The sequence below is a fragment of the Equus caballus genome, chromosome 20 (genome assembly GCF_041296265.1).
Source record: "Equus caballus isolate H_3958 breed thoroughbred chromosome 20, TB-T2T, whole genome shotgun sequence".
In the NCBI taxonomy this organism is placed as follows: domain Eukaryota; kingdom Metazoa; phylum Chordata; class Mammalia; order Perissodactyla; family Equidae; genus Equus; species Equus caballus.
The window spans coordinates 57,976,495-57,994,520 of record NC_091703.1 but is presented as its reverse complement, the minus strand read 5'-3'; the positions used below and the strand labels follow the sequence as shown (position 1 = coordinate 57,994,520).

The 18,026-nt window shown below is 37.4% G+C and overlaps 1 protein-coding gene across 9 annotated transcripts in view; it reads right to left on the bottom strand.

Moving 5' to 3' along the window:
* The window catches only part of PRIM2 (DNA primase subunit 2), a 425,357-nt gene that overhangs the window by 119,137 nt on the left and 288,194 nt on the right, over positions 1–18,026 (bottom strand). For all 9 annotated transcript variants that reach the window (XR_011430086.1, XM_023624310.2, XM_070245742.1 and 6 more), the window contains 2 exons: positions 14,119–14,245; positions 7,638–7,720 (listed from right to left, as the gene is read on the bottom strand). Coding sequence is in view for 8 of the 9 variants with exons in the window: in XM_023624310.2 (XP_023480078.1) it covers positions 7,638–7,720; positions 14,119–14,245 (210 nt within the window). In the remaining variant the exon portion in view is untranslated. The remainder of the gene's footprint in view (positions 1–7,637; positions 7,721–14,118; positions 14,246–18,026) is intronic.

The window sequence follows — 18,026 nt, the reverse complement described above, 5'->3', positions numbered from 1 at the left end:
GCAGCTCAAACAAAGACAAAAATCATATATCTGATAAGGGTCTAGAATTCAAAATACATAGGACACTCTTAAGCTCAATAGCAAAATGACAAGCCAATTCAAAAGTCTCCAAAGAAGATGTAGAAATGGCCAACAAGCACATGAAAAGATGCTCAATATCACTAGTCATCAGAGAAATGTAAATCAAAACCACAAAGAGATACCACTTCACACCCATCAGGATGGTGTTATGGGTTGAATTGCTACTCCCAAAAAAGAAGTGTTGAAGTCCGAACCCCTAACCTCAGAATGTGACTGTATTTAGAAACAGGGTCTTTACAGAGGTAATCAAATTAAAATGAGTTCATTAGAGTGGTCCCTAATCAATATGACTGGCATCCTTATAAAAAGAGGAGACTGGAAACAAAGACAGAATGCACAGAGGGAAGATGATGTGAAGGAAAAAAGAAGGGGGAAATAACAACTATTGGCAAGGAAGTGAAGAAATCAGAACCCTCATAACTCTGCTGGTGGGAATGGTGCAGCCACTGTGGAAAAGACTTTGGCAATTCCTCAGTAAGCTAACCAGAGAAATTACCTTATGACCCAGCAATTCTACTTTTAGGTATATACCCCAAAGAATTGGAAATAGGTACCTAAACAAATACTCGTATGTGACTATTCTTAACAGCACTATTAAATTATATAGCTGAAAGTCAGAAACAACTTAATGTCCATCGATAGGCGAATGGATAAAGCAAAGGTGGTACAGACATACACTGGAATATTATTCATCCATAAAAAGGAATGAGGTACTGATAGATGCTACAACACGGGTGAACGTGGAAAAGACACTACATGAAAGAAGTCAGACATAAAAGGTCACATATAGTATGATTCCATTTATATAATATATCCAGAATAGGCAAATCCACAGAGACAGTTGGTTACCAGGGGCTGGGGGGTAACTGCTTAATGGGTACAGAGTTTTCTTTTGGCGTGATGAAAATGTTCGGAACTTGACAGAGGTGGTGGTTGCACAACATTGTGAATGTACTAAATATACTGAATAGTACACTTTAAAATGGTTAATTTCATATTATAATAAATAAATAAATAAATAAATAAAAAGTAACCAAGTCTTTTGAAACCCTGTCCCCACCTATAATCTACACTTTGTGAGTTATTCTCATCTTTATTTCATACTTGCCAGTGTTTAAATAATGCATTAAACATATTCCTAAATTTAGGTACATAAAAATCATTATTCACCTCACAATAATGGCTTTCCCTGAAAGAAATCAAAAAAGAATTTCAACTGAATTTAAAGTAAAAAGAAAAACACTACAGAGAAGCAGAACAATGCAGTGGAAGGAAGCTGTGCTTCAGGGCCAGGCGAGGAGTGAATTCTGGTCTCCTATGTTCACTCAAGGGTTCTGAGCAGTGTCTATCTTTTCCAAACCTCAGCTTTGACATGTAAAACACGGGGATACTATTATGGCAAGAATCAAATGAGATACCGCTGACTCGTGTGAGGCCCCCATCACAGTGCTCGGCACAGAGAAGGCTAAAATATAGAAAGAAAAAAACGTGGCTTCCAATTGCTCTGCGTCCAGTGACAGATCAAGCAGACCACTGGTTACTACACAATAAGAAAGAAGACCTACTAAGCAGTAACAGCACTCACAGATGACAACAAAGATGTTAACTGCACTGTGGCAGCTATTACACTGAACCCTAAATTAATCTGTGGGTGGTAATCGTTACTGTTTATTGATTAAGCTCTGTGAGAATTAAAGATATGCCATGTGTGATTACATATAGTAAAAAGACACCTTTCCTATTAAAAAAGGACACAGTGCTCCGTTATGTGCACCAGCAAAAAAACTGTAATGTGAAAATTTCATGTGTATCCAGTCACAATAAAAAACATGTCTTCAGAGAAATAAAAGCATTTAAGATTATTCAGACTTTATTCTCAATATGTCAAATGTATATTCTTAAAATATCTATATCTCAAAATATTAATATTTCCATCATAAAATTGCAGGGTTGTTTTTTTTTTAAGCAAAAGCTGAAAACAAAATGAAAACTAAAAATCAAAAACCAAGATCTCTAGATTAGGCAGGAACTATTGATAGATATGGTTAACTACACAAAGTAACAACGCAATGAAAGGATTATTACCACATGGGAAATTTTTAAAAGAAATGGTAATGAAAGTAAATTGAGATTAAAATGCACACGAGTATTTTAAGGAGAAGAAGAGAAGGTGCCAATAAAAAATTGGCCAATATAGCTTGTAGACTTATATATTATTCATCCATTGGTCACTTGCTGTGTACTGTTGAGAGAGAATTTTCCAGGGGTCTCAAACCTTTTGCCCATTTAAAAAACTGTTTTCTCATTATTGAGTTTTGAGAGTTCTTTACATCTTTATATGTTCTGGATACAAGTATTTTATAAAACATGTGATTTACAAATACTTTCTTCCAGCCTATGGATCATTTTATCATTCTCTTAACAATGTCTTTGCAAAACAAAAGTTGTAATTCTGATAAAGTCTAATTTATCAATATTTTCTTTCACTGAACATGCCAAACCCAAGGTCATTCAGATTTTCACGTTTTCTTCTGGAAGGTTGACATTTTACATTTAGGTCTATGATCCACTTCAAATTAATTTTTGTATAAGGTGTGAGGTATGTGTCTAGGCTCTTCTTTTTTGTTTTCTTGCATGTGGACACTGAATTATTCTAGAACTACTTTTTGAAGACTATCCTTTCCCTGTTAAATTGCCCTGGTACCTTTCTTTAAAAATCACTAGCCCGGTAGTGCAGAAGTTAAGTTCGCATGTTCCGCTTCGGCGGCCCAGGGTTCACCAGTTCAGATCCCGGGTGCAGACATGGTACCGCTAGTCAAGCCATGCTGTGTTAGGCATCCCGCATATAAAGTGGAGGAAGGTGGGCACGGATGGTAGCTCAGGGCCAGTCTTCCTCAGCAAAAAGAGGAGGATTGGCAGCAGATGTTAGCTCAGGGCTAATCTTCCTAAAAAAAAAAATCAGTAGCCTGGGGCCAGCCCAGTGGCACAGCAGGGTTAAGTTTGTGAATTCCACTTCAGCAGCTCAGGGTTCACTAGTTCCAGATCCTGGGCATGGACCTGGTACTGCTTATCAAGCTATGCTGTGGGCAGGTGTCCCACATATAAAGCAGAGGATGATGGGAACAGATGTTAGCTCAGGGCCAATCTTCCTCAGCTAAAGAAGAAGAGGATTGGTGGCGGATGTTAGCTCAGGGCTAATCTTCCTTGAAAAAAAACAAAGAAAAAAATCAGTAGCTCATATACATGTGTGTCTCTTTTTGAACTTTTAATTTTGTCCTACTGATTCTATTTTTATCATCTTCCTATTACCACACTGTCTTAATACAGTAACTTTACAGTAAGTCTTGAAATGAGGTAGTGTGTATCTCCAACTTTGTTTTTTGATTGCTTTCATCAATGTTTCAGCATAAAGTGTTTCAGTATAAAGATCGTGCACGTATTTGTTAGATAAATACATTAAAAAAGCATTTATGTCTTTTGGTACTATTGTATATGATACTTTAAAAACATTTTTTAATTTCCAATTGTTCACTGAAAGAAATATAACTGATTTCTGGATACTGACTTAGTATCCTGAAACCTACTAGTCATAGTAGCATTTTGGTATGCTCTTTGAGATTTTTTCATACATAATCACTTATCTGAGAATAGGGAAAGGTTTTCTTTCTTCCTTTCCAATCTGCCTTTTATTTCTTTTTCTTGCCTTATTGTACTGGTTATAGTCATGGAACAAACTTTGTAGGATTTCAATTCATTTAAAATTTGTAATGGCTTTTTTAAGACCCAGTATATGATATATTGGGCTAATGTTTCATGTACACATGAAAAAAAAAGTGTAATCACCTGTTGTTGGGTGGTATGTTCCACAGGTGTCAATTAGGTCAAGATGGTTGACTGTTGTTCAGGTCTTCTACATCCTGACTGATTTTCTGCCTACTCGTTCCATCAATTCCTGAAAGAGGAGCGCTAAAGTCTTCTCATATAATGGTGGACTTGTCTGGTTCTCCTTTCAGTTCTCTCTGTTTTCACTTCCTGTATTTTAAACTACCTTTTTGGGTATAAACATTTAGAATGTTGATGTCTTGTTGGTAAGTTGACCTCCATGTTTTCCTCTTTTTGGGGAGGGCTGAGGAATAAAGGCAGGACTGTCCATTCTCCTTGGCTTTATTCTGTTGTTCAACTGTTGTCTTCTTAAGCTGGATACCAAGCTCATTCAAAAAGGAAGATGAAATGTGATCCTATAAATATGGTTTTTGAAAAAAGCAGGTGATGCCAGTTAAATCACGATGACCTCTCTTCTGATCATCAAAATTCTGATTACTAACACCTATTTCCTATAGTTGAAGGTATTTTTCTCAAGTAGTTTTTCTCTGAAATAAAAGTAGCTACAGAGTTTTACCTTACATGACTTTAATGATGTTTCTCTTGACTTTCTTTCAATAGTTTAACGTGCACTTGGAGTTTTAAAGATCTAATTTGCACTTATGCCAACCTACAACTAAGCATTTATCAAAATGTTTTACATGGATTTTTCATTCATCAACTTGCAGCCCCTTAGAACACAGTCCCCCAGCTGCTTCACTCTACTGAGAGCCACTCAACAAAGACATCAAATGAAAGCAAAATGTTATTTACAGCTTGCTCACATGCACTATTCATCTGTGTTCATCTCAGATAAAAGGTTACAGTGCAGGTTCAAAGGACGATGTGGAAATTACTAAGTAAGGGATCTAGTTACAGATGTAGGGTAAGTGGAGGAATACAATGGAGTCAAAGGCATAAAAACATAGTCATTACTATTAAATAAAAACATTAATCTTCTCGATAGACATGGTAATACCCTGTATTGTTTTTAAAAGATTATTTACAATTGCTTAAAAAGCCTCTCACTCTCTTCTTCTAGATTCCCTATCAAATTTGTTATCGACAGTTCCTAACCTTTCCTACGTCCAGAACACCATTCTTCACCTCTTTACACTAAGCTAATGACCAGCCCTCTTACTTTACAAGGAAGAGCAAGGCCACTTAACACACTCCATCAACTTCTCTTTGCTCTGCCTCTAAATTTTTCTCTATATTACCATTTTGGCTGAGGGAGATGCCTTTTTCTGGCACTATTCTTTTGTCCAAATATATATCCTCCTTTCTTCAATAAGGTTTTTGCTTGTGTCATTGAGTTCCTATTTGCCTCTCTCTGCATCCCACCAAGCACGCTCTAGCACCCACCACCATACCTAAGTACACCCACTTACTTTTCCAACATTTTTTTCAGCCTCTACCAAGTGTAAGTCACTGAATTACTGTGAGACAGAAAGTTAAATAAAACTCCAATCCTCCTTTCAAAGGAAACTCACAAACTAGTGGGAAAGATGAATAGTTAAAACAAATAATTACTAGTGTAATAAGTATAAGAGCAAAGGCATGTATAGTCGTGGTGTACAGAAAGAGAACTTAATTCTGCTTGGTTAGAGAGGGATTATCTTTTTTTACATCTTTATCAAGCCCACCCTCTGAAGGGTTCTTTCCTTCTCTTCCTACAAACAGGCTCAGGTCTCCTCTAGCCTTAAACACACAAATGTGCCAGTCCATGATGCTTAAGTTAATATTGCTCTGTCATCACCTTTCACAAGCACATTTTTTGGAAAGGTCACTTATACTCACTGGCCCCAAATCCAATCCACTGTCTTTTATTCATTCATCTTTTAAGTAAGTGTAATCTTGCTTTTGGTTTCCACTACATTGACACCTCTTACCAAACCAAAGTAACCTATTCAACACACCCAGTCACCTTTTCTCAGTCCTCATCTTACACAGTCTCTGCTACCAGGGACTTTTGTGGACTACACTCTCGTCTCAAAATTCTCTCCTTGACTTTTGTGATATTTTACTTCCCTAATGTATTTCCTCCCTCTCCTCCCATTTCTGTTCAGTCTTCACTGATTCCACTTCCTTCTATTGCCGACAAAGGGAAGCATCAGCTAAGATTTCATTTTGAGACATGGCTTTTGACTCCCCAACTTGTCCTCCATTATTTTGTTCTCCCTTTCTCCCACAGAAAACTCATGATAGTAACTTTAAAGTAACCTTGGGTTGAGAAAAAAAACTGTGGAGTCCGAAGGTTTGGCTGCAATTTCTGGTTCTACCACTGACTTACTCGCTGCACACCTGTGGGCATGCTACTCCCTATGACTCCATAAAAGAGAACAGCTTTCTAATGTTTCTTCAATGCCACAGTTCTGCAATCCTAACTGGAAAGAACATTAGATTTTTAGTTCTAACTTCTCTAATGCACCACAAATCCACATTCTGTCTGCCACTTAAATGCCCCACCTCTAAAACTAATCTCCCAAACCAACTACTTCTTTTAAGTTGCCTATTAATGTTTATGTACTGGTGCCACCATTATCTTAAACTTGATATCCTAATAATCATATACACACTGCCTTTTATTCATGCATTCTCTCTTCCTAATTCCCAACCCCACGTCAAGGCCTAATTCAAAGAGAATCTCTTCCAGAAAGTCTTCCTTGGGCTCCTCAGCTGGTTAGCATACCCCTTCTTCAGAAGACCCAAGACACTCTGTGTGCACCTCCCTCATAACACTTGGCACATGCTTCCCTCCAGACTCTGGTTCTGTAAGAGCAGGATTTATATCTGATTCCTCATTGCATTTCCTAACACCGCCGTGAGCACTGTCTTGTGCAGAATACTGAAAAATTGTAAGATTTGAATTGAATTAACCAACCTCAATTTAAACTTTGGATACAGTAGAAGCAGTAGAGTTTTCTAGAGTAATTATTTTCTTCAAGTAAAAATAATCATTTAAGGATATATATGATTTAGATGTTCCAGCTCTGAGATATATATTATTTTTCTTAAGCTAAGAAAACAACAGCTCCTCTTGAACTCCTTTAAAATCCAAGTTAACTCAAAAGTACACTATAGACAGTAGGCTTTGCAATGTCACAATATTTTTTTTGAAAGCATATTTGCTAAAAGATATACTCAAATATTTGGTTTTACATTTGAGCATTTTCTAATCTAAATTGTTTATAGGATAAAATATTTTGATAAACTATTACACCTAAAGATCTATCATCAGAAGTATAGATTTAACATAGCAACAACTGATGCTTATCAGAACATTTAGCCAGTATACACTACATTATCTTCTGATCTAATCTACATGCAGCATAGAAAACAATATGATGTCATTAATTTTCAGCTTCATTAATAAGCTTCAATGCATTCCTTTAAAAACTTATTTTTCATTTTTTTAAATGTCCTCAATTAAGATACTAAAACAAATTGAGAGGAAAATGGTTTCCAGCTTCCTTTATACAAGAAAAAGAAACATGCAGCCTAGCAGACAGAACTAGAATTTCCAAGGAGTCTAAATGAGAAAAGTCAAGCCTTTAGCTTAATTCACCTAGAAGATAGGACGTCTGGTGTGAGGCCTGACAAGGAGTACACAGCATGGCTGCGAGAACGTTAAATGAAACAGAGGAACAGTCTGACGCCTCATTACCGAGGATGCAGAGCAAAATCTGACCCACCTGGCTTATCCCTCCAGGAGTGATCTTGTATGACTGCAACTTCTGCTTCAGCAGCTCTGGATCACTGTGACGAAATGGGCACCCTGACAACAAAAAACAGCCAGCACACCAGCAAGGTTATTTACCCAGGACTAAGTACAACACCACATTCAAGAGACTGTCTAAGCTCCTCTTAATTGTCTAACAGCTTATTAATAAAAAAGTTAATTGCCCATGGGTGCAACTGCTCTCCTCTCTGTATCTAAATGACGACGGAGCTGTATGGTTATCAGGGTTCTCCAGGCTCAGGAGCTACATAAAACATCACAGCATTCTCAGGCTGAGTTGCCCATTCACTGGGAAGAGGACACAGTTTTAATTACGGTACTTGCTAAGGAGCAGAGATAATCACAAAGCAGCTAAAGAATAGTTTATCTAAAAACTCTGCACACTTTTTTTCTAGTTTAAAACAATTCAATAAAAGGCATACCAGAGGAGGAAGATACACAGTGTAAACAAAAAGAAAAATGTGCAAACTCTAAGAAATATAAAAATCTCACATAATTTTCAGATGTCAATTCTATGCCTATTTCCCACAGAGTAGAATGCACATAAATTTAGAGGAATCGCAATTGGGAATGAGATGGACAAATAGAAATAGTTTCATAGAAAAACAACTCAGATGCATGTCATCTTTATTGTTTCATGAGAAAAATGAGAATAAAGATAGACTACCAAAAATATTTGCATAAACAAGAACAGAGAAGAATTAAAATGTAAAAGCTGTTTTAGGCCAAAATCTAGAAAATTTTAGATATTTTAATAAGAAACTGCAATGATAAGTCAAAACACTGAATTTAAAATTTAATACGGGAAGCCAGATTTGTTTTTTCAGTCATACAGATGCTGAATCTGTAAATTAATTAGAAACAAGTGTGCATTTTTAATGAACTCAATAGGAGATTGTGTGACAAATATAAGAGCAAAGAGCCTGGATGCCAAACAAATGTGTTTACCAAAAATCTTATGTACGAATAAAGACATCCATGACAACACTATAGACTCCTACAAATCATGAAATTCACAAAATTCATAGTCTATGCTTTATTCAGAATAAAACTGTAATAATACTTAGTGCAAGGAACTATCTTGAGAAGCTGTATAGCAGACGTCTAAGAGTTTGGAGCTACACTGCCTGAGTTTGAAACTTAGTTTAACACTTACTGGTTGGGAGACCTTAGGCAAACTGTGTATTTTCTTGTTGACTCGGCTTCACTTTCTGTCAAGTGGGGGAAATAATCACTCACAGAGCTCCTGTGAGAATGGAACAGAAAGCTCTTACATGCTCCTGGCACAGAGGGAGCACTCAACATGTGTTAGCTATCATTATTATTCTCAAAAAAATCTGATAATGAAATTGTGAAGGATCACAATGAGAAAGAAATGAAGCTGCACATGGAATTCTGAGTTAAGCCCAGAATTAAAGGACACACAAAAAAAGAGATAGATTGAGTTACCCAAATTACTCTTTAAATAATGGCTCTCCCTGTATGAAAAGTCAGAAAGGGCAAAGCCAAGAAGAAACTGAAGACTGCCAAAGTACCAAAGCTCATAAAAATTAATTTTTTAAAGCTATGTTCACAAAAAGAAGAAAACAGAAGAACACACCACTACTTAGAGAAGCTAGTGTTATTTTAACAGAGGACAGAAAGAAAATAGAACTCAGCAACTCCTGCTCTGTTTCTCTCTTCCACATCAAAGAGAATGATCTTTGAAAAGGAAAGGGTTGAACTAACAAGGTAACTGGAGATGAACTGAATGCGTACACAACTAACACTGTTACAGCTACATGTTTGACAAAGCTCCCCAACATGCATTTGTGGAGAGATGGATAAACATGGTCCAGAATTACATTATAACTACAGAGATTCATAACTGGTTGAACAGCAATTCCAAGCAGTGCTGGCTAATGAAATAATATCTATCTAGGGGACTAAACAGTTTTGCCAATAAGTTTCTAGGCCAGCATATGAGAAGCTTAGAAGTCGCCACTCCATCCCAAAAACGTAAAAAGCTGAACAAACTGAAAAATCAGCAACTCTTCTTAGATCCATCTGAGGAGTGAGGTCACCAGGCAAACTACTGCCCCTAAAATTGGGGAGAGAGGCAGATACAGAGCATCCCAGCTTACCAGAGCAGGAATCTCCACAGGAACTCATGCTGGGGTAGGAAAACCTAACCTGTGATTGACAAATTTCTGGAGGCTTGGTGAGGACAAGTCTGAGTTGAAAACTCCAAGGAGACCCTGCCATAGGGGGCCCACACTTGTCTAAGTTTAACCTCCAGGAGCTCTACCAGGTGCTCATAGCGAATAACTGAGCGAAATCTCCTCTCGTTTCCAGCAGAGGGAGGGGAAAGGAGCCATTTTGAAACACCCCAGAGCAATCTATTCTTCTTAACAAGGCCTGCCCTCAGGAGACACTATCTTACCAGAGCCTAAATGGCTAGGGTTTTATCAGAGCCTAACCTACTAGGGGGATGGGAAATACCCAACTCCAGCCTCCTTTAGCCATCTTGTCCCACCAAAGGGGGGGGGTGGGGAACTGTAATCACTGTTGAAGTTCATAGCCCAGGGCCACAGGCTCACTGAAAAACTGAGACCTAACTACAGGACTGCAGAGCGATCCCTCCCCGACCCCCACCTCACCACCACAATACTAACAGCCTGTTTACTGGAATTCTTTTCACCCATTGTGTCATGTCTACCTTTTAACCGATAGTCACAAGGCATATGAAAAGATAAAGAATACAATTTGAAAAGACTGAACAAGCCCCAGAACTAGAGTCAGATATGGCAGAGATGTTAGAATTATCTGGGAATTTAAAATAACTAAGGGCTACAATGGAAAAAGCAGACAACATGCAAGAACAGATAGTGTCATAAGAAGAAAGATGGAAATTCTAAGAAAGAATCAAAAAGAAGTGCTAGAGATCATAAACACTGTTAACAGAAATGAGGAATGCCTTTGGTGGGCTTATAAGTAAACATGACTGAGGAAAGAATTTTTGAGCTTGAGGATGTATCAATAGGAACTTCCAAAACTGAAGAAAAGAGATTGAAAAAAACAAAAACAGAATATTCAAGAACTGTAGGACAACTATGAAAAGTTTAACACACAAAGTAATGGGAATACCAGAAGGAGAAAAAAGAGAAGAACAGAAGCAATATTTGAAGCAATAATGATGGAGAATTTCCCCAAATTAATGTCACACACCAAACCACAGATCCAGGAAGCTCACAGAACACCAAGCAGGATAAATGCCAAAAAAAAAACAAAAAAGAATGCCTAGGTATATCATAGTTATACTTCAGAAAATCAAAAATAAATAAAAAATCTTGAAAGAAGCCAGAGGAAAAGAATCTTACCTATAGAGAGGCAAAAATAATTACATCTAACTTATCTCAGATACTATGCAAACAAGAGAGTGGAGTGAAATATTTAAACTGTTTAAGAGAAAAAACACACAAATCTGGAATTCTGTACCCTGTGAAATTATCCTTCAAAAGAGAAGGAGAAATAAAGATGTTCTCAAACAAAAATTGAGATAATTTGTTGCCAGTAGACCTGCAATGCAAGAAAAAAAGAAGTTCTTTAAAGAGAAGGAAAATGATATAGGCCAGAAATTCAGATCTACCTAAAGAAGAACATCAGAGAATGATAAGGAAAGGTAAAGTAAAAACTTCCATTTTTCTTATTCTTAGTTGATCTAACAGACAACAAGTTGTTCAAACTAATAATAGGAACAATGTATTCGATTATGTGTGCTTCTGTATATATCTGTTTGTGTGTGCCTTTGTATGCTTATGCTTACGAAATGAATGACGAATGATACAAAGGAATTCGAAATATCTAGTTATTATAAGGTACTTGCACTTATAACACCTGTGATGTGGTATCACATGATCTGAAAGGGGACTTAGATTACTTGTAAATATAGAGTGAAAACTCTAAAAAGTAAAAAAGAAGTATAATTGATATGCTAAGAAAGGGGAACAAAAGAATCATATAAAATACTCAAAACCACAAAAGGCAGAAAGAATGTGAAAACAAAAACAGAAACAAAGAATAACGGCAACAAACAGAAAACAGTAACAAATATGGTAGATATTAATACAGCTATATCAATAATTACTTTAAATGTTAATGGTCTAAATTCATCATTTAAAAACACAGATTGTCAGAGTGAATCAAAAAGACAAGACCCAATTGTATGTCCGTCTACCAGAGAGCCACTTTCAATATAAAGACACATAGAGTTTAAAAGTAAAAGGATGGAGGGGCCAGCCCCACAGTCTAGTGGTTAAGTTCAGTATGCTCTGCTTTAGCAGCCCAGGTTCTTGGGTTCAAATCCCAGGCACAGACCCACAACACTCATTAGACATGCCATGGTGGCAACCCACATATAAAATAGAAGAAGACCGGCACAGATGTTAGTTCAGGGCTAATCTTCCTCAAGAAAAAAAAGAGGAAGACTGACAACAGATGTTAGCTTGTGGCTAATTTTTCTCAACAACAAAAAAAAGGTAAAGGGATGGAGAAAGATATACCATGCTAACAATAATCCAAAGAAAGCAGAAATAGCTATACTAGTTTCAGACAGACCAGACTTCAGAGCAAGGAAATTTATCAGGGATAAGAAAAGGAGCATTACATAATGATAAAGGGATGAATACTCCAAGAAGACATAACAAGCCTTAATGTGTATGCACTTAACAACAAAGCATGAAAATATCTGAGGCAAAAACTGACAAAACTTCAGGGAGAAAGAAATGAATCCACTATTATAGGTAGAGACCTCAACACCCCTCCATCAGAAATGGACAGATCCAGCAGGCAGAAAATCAGCAACAACGTATTCAGCAACTCAAATGAACTCAACACCACCATCAATCAACTGGATATAATTGATTTCTACAAAGGGCTACACCCAACAACAGCAGATTACACATTCTTCTCAGCCCACACGTAACCAACCACTCTACTGTGAGATGTCTATAGCACGGAAGGCTCTGCAAGTGTCAGGGCAGGGGTAAGTGGGAACTCTGCACTTTTCTGCTTGTTTTGCTGTGAATATAAAACTGCTCTAAAAAAATTGTCTATTAATTTAAAAAAATAATAAATGTGTCAAATAATATGAATTCATCAAGTGTTTGTTAAGTGTAATATTTTTTAATGGACAGAGTTTAAATTAAAAACAAAATAAAACAAACAGAATGGAGTGGAATAAGTAAGATACAATTTAACAGGAATAAGAAATATAAAATCCTGCATTTAAACTAATGAAAAAATCAACCAAATAAGTGATGAATGCTGGGACCTGGAAATTGACAGGAAGAGCCCCTGGGAGTCTTACTTGGCCAGGCTAACTGCCTGGTGTAGTTGCTTAGAAAAGCTATAGACTTGCTCAACAGAAGTATCTGGTCAATGGTTTTCAAAGTTTACAAGACATAAAAATCACCCAGGGAACTTGTAAATACATCGGATTTTATGTCTGGGGGTGGTGCCTGAGGATCTACATTTCTAAAAGGTATCTTAAGTGACTGCCACAAGTGATGAGAACCACTCATGGTGTGTACCAGTACCGACCACCTTTTCATCTATTAAGTATGAACGTACAGGCATTTTTTAATGCTCTGGATGCTTCTGGACACGTGGAACATCTTCCTAAAACTTCTGTTTGTGATTATTTGATCTTTAACAGCCTAAAAGTGTGATCTTTTTTTAAAAGCATTTCATTTAAGACGCTAAAACAAAAACACAGTTTTGACATATACTGTAATAAGCTTTGTTAATCTAAAAAATTTACTAATATGGACTATTAAATCATTCTCTAACATACCAGACAAATGAGAGCTTTTCAAGGTATGCTCAGAGAACTATTTTAGAGAAACATTGTTGAACTCAGAAATCTACAGAAAACAGTTGAACAGAGATTTCTTTTTTAAACCTACAATTCAGGCAAATTGATACATGTTTGATACCATGACTTGTTAAATTCCTCACTTAATCTTTGTTAATCAGATGATAGCAATGAGAACAAAACATGCTTTTCCTTAGTAGTCTTGAAAACTCAGGAATTTACTATTCTAAAATTAGAGGTTTTCAATTTCAGAAAGGTTTGAAAACCCTGTATGAGTCTTCTAAGACACTTGCAGAACGAGACAAGAAGGACAGCAGCAGGTGAAGGGGGAAACTGAGAACTGAAGGGTCTGGTACAGCACAAACTGAAGCACAGCCGAATGAATTCCTCCTGCCCGACCTCGTTCAGTAACAAGACAGAGCGCTGGCAGAGTAAGGGGGCTCTAGCTTGACTCTGACAACTGACACAAGCTACAAACCAGTTCCTGTCGGTAACGCAAAAAGCCATTACCTTGATCCGTGTTTCCTACAGAGCTCTTGGGTTTCAGAGCATCACAAACATATCCAGCAGAAGCACTTACCATGATAATCCCCTTGGCTTGGTGGATTGGTTAGAATAATCTTCAGGCAACTGAAAGGTGTGTAGTCTGTCCTCTTGCCTTCCTTTCCGAAGCTGTGCCGGATATTGTAGGAGTAGCCTTTATCAAACTGATTGGAGGGAAAGAAAAAAAGAGACAAAGTAAGGCAATACTGTGCTAGTGGTGTCAGCAATGCCAGCTAGAAGCAAAGAGTACAAAGCAGTTCTTTCTAAACTAAACTCAGTATTCACAGACAGATGCACATTTATATGTCATACACATCACTTGGGTTCTTTAGGATACAAAAAAACTTTTTTAAGGTGCAAAACTTATAGGAAACAAATTTGTCAGGTAGAGATAGCTAATGTTTATGTTTAGACGTTTAAAAAGGAGGATAATCCTTTCCTAAGAATAATCGATTTGCCCATTTCCTGGTTCGATTCCAAATATTACACTAGATGGACACCGGCCCAGCCTCTTTTCTACTCCCCTTACCCTTGTTCGCCCAGAATTCCCACACGATACCCATTCTACTTCTGAAATGCCTCCTAACCTAATTCATCCCCTCCTCTGTATTTTCACTTTACAAAGCAAGCAGTCAGCAAACACTTGATGAATGAATGAACTACTGCCATTGCCTCCTGCCTGGAATTCCTGACTCCATAAAACAAGCTAATGGGATAGAAAGGACTTTGAAATGGATGGGATAAGAAGAAAAAAAGGAACTAATTTTCATGGAAAGGCTCAGTATAGTGGGAGTAAGCTGTCCAATATTTTAAGGAAAGTAGGAAAGAGAATCAGAATAAGAGATAGGAAAATACTGTGTTATTTTGGGGGCTAGATTTTTTAATTTGAATTCATAATTTACATATAGTGAAATGCACAGATCTCAAGCCTATAGTTTGATTGGTTCTGACAAATCACTGTGCCTATGTAATTCACACCCCTATCAAAAGAGAGAACACTTCTATGAACCCACACAGTTCCCTTGTGTCTTTTCTCAGTCAACATTCTTCCCCTCCCTCCATAGCCAGAAGCAACTACTGATCGGATTTTTGTCACTACAGTTTTAGCCATTCTACAACTTTCTATAAAAGGAATCATACAGTATAAAGTGTTTTGTGTCTGACTTCTTTCATGTCTTTTTATGTTTCTGAGATTTATCCATGCCATTTCATGAATCAGTAGTTTGTTCCTTTTATTGCTGCATAGTGTTTCATTGTATGAATCTATCAGATAGTGAATCTAGTCTCCTGTTGATGGACACCAGGGCCTTTCCAGTTTTTGGGTATTATCAATAAAGCTGCCATGAATATTCTTATAGATGACTTTTGTGGATATATATTTTCATTTCTCTTCGATAAATACTTAGGAGTGGAATTGTTGCCAACAGTTTTCCAACGTGGCTGTCCTAGTTTATACCCTCACCAGCAATGCGTGAGAGTTCTGCACTCTTCTCAAAGTTTGGTGTTGTCAATTGTGTTCATCGCAGCCATTCTAATAGGTGGGTAGTGGTATCTCATTTTGCACTTCCCTGATGACTAATATGTTGAGCACTTTCTCATTCACTTTCTTGGCTAGTGATATGCCTTATTTTGTGAAATATCTCTTCAAATCTTTTACCGATTTAAAAAATGCAACTGCTTCTTTTAATTATTCCATTGTAAGAATTCTTTATATATTCTGGGATATAAGCCCTTTGAAAGAGAAAGGTGTTACAAATATCTTCTCATAGTCTGTGGCTTGCCTATTTACTTTCTTGATGCTGTCTTCTGTAAAATGAGCAGACGTTTTTATTTTTGAGGAACCCCAATTTATCAGCTTTTTCATGGTAGTGCTCTGTGTGTCCTCTCTAAGATGGTTTCAGAAATACCCTCCTATGTTCTCCTTGAGAAGCTGCAATGTTTTAGCTTTTAAGTCTAGGTCCTGATTTATCCCAAGTTAATTTCTGTGTGTGGGAGTTCAGAGTTCAGGTTCTTGTTTAGTGACCGTAGGGAAGGAAAACTCTTTTTCCCTCTGCCCTCCTAGGTTCAGTTGCTGGGGCCTGTGAATCAAACTGATGAAAGACAGACTAAGAAGAAAAAGAAAAAAAAAACTGAACAGTTGAATTACATAAGTACATGGGCACATGCATGGGAGTCTTACAAAGAAGTAAGACTCAAGGAGGTAGCTAGATGACTGGGGCTTATATACCATTGCGGGAGACTGGCATTGGCCACCCCAAGATACGTCTCTTTGGCGTGAGGATTATTTGGGGCTGGTTACTTTTAGTAAACTGCAGATGGGAAGGAAGCTCTGAGGAGTGGAACTTGCTTGCCCTTTGTTAGGAGACATTTACATTGTAAAGGAAATCTCCGTCTGTAAAGGTGTCTCCCACTCTGTACCAGGAAGAAGGGGGGGGGGTGACCTTATTTCTAGAAACTCTTAACAATGCAGAAGGCAAGGACTTAAATCTGCATAATAATCTTATTCCTTTTTACTGTGCTTGTCTGGTAACCTCCTGTAACTGACTCCCCTCACCCCCAACATCCTCCTTTGTCTTTAGCTGAATATGATATTTAAGGTGGTGGCTTCAGCCATTTTGGTGAGTTGCTCAGCTTGCCTGAGCCTCTCCCATGTATACATGTTATAAAGCTTTGTTTAATTTTCTCCTGCTATTCTGTCTCATGTGAATTTAATTCGTTCTCCATCCAGAAGAACCCACAGTAGGTAGAGGAAATGTCTTCCTCCCTTACACCATCTTAGGCTAAACAAAGCAAAAGGGGTTTGGGAATTCTGGGAGGGAGCGGTGATAAGCCAAGTTACAAGAAGGTGTCATGAGGAAACGTGGTAAGTAAGAGTTGTTGTCTTGTTCCGCAGATGAATGTTTCTTGGGTGATAAGAGTTGTCTGGAGAGCTCTTACTGGTATAGACACATCTTTACAAATGTATATTTTCTTTATAAAGGTAAATTTCCTTTACAAAAGGGGAAATTTATACTTTATTTTTAGGCAGTTAGGGGGATATAAAGAGCTTTTCCTGAATCTGCTGGTTAATTGCCTTTAGCTTAAAATAATCTTTATGCCAAAGTGGCATATTTGGGGGTGGCATATTCTGCTACCCTTCATTCCCACGTGGATAAACACTTTTTCCAACACCATTTAATTGAAGACGTGTTCCTTTCCTTATTAAGTCACTTTAGTATCCTTGTCAAATTTGGCCATAAATGTGTGGGTCTCTTTTTGGATGTTGTATTATTCCACTGATCTGTATGTCTATCCTGTTGCCAATGCCACACTTTCTTCACTACAAAATCTTCAGAGTAACTCTCAAATTCAGATAAGTCCTCCTGCTTTGTTCTTTTTCATTATTATTTTGGCTATTCTTTATTGTTGCATTTCCATATAAATTTTAGAATCAGCTTATCAATTTCTATTTTAAAAAAAAGCACTGCTGGGGCCAGCCCTGTGGCCTAGTGGTTAAGTTCAGCATGCTCTGCTTCAGCAGCCCGAGTTTGTGGGTTTGGATCCCAGGAAAGGACCTACACCACTCATCAGCCATGCTGTGGTGGTAACCCACATGTAAAGTGGAGGAAGACTGGCACAGATGTTAGCTCAGGGCTAAAAAACAAAAAAGGACTGCTGGAATTTTCAACAATCAGTAGCTTATGGCTTTACAACCACCTATCTGCCACAGAAATCTACAACCAGGAAAACAAAAGGCATTTCAACTAAAAGAAACTTTCAAAGAAGAAGATAAACTTTCAAATCATCACTAAATTTAATTGGTGAAAATAAGAACACTAAAAGTTCCAGCTAACAGCTTTTAGGAACAACTTCTGTGTGTTTCAGTAGTCATAAATATTGACTATAATCAACCCCCTTTGTGCAATATCAATTGAATTGAATTAGATATAAGATTTCTATATCTTC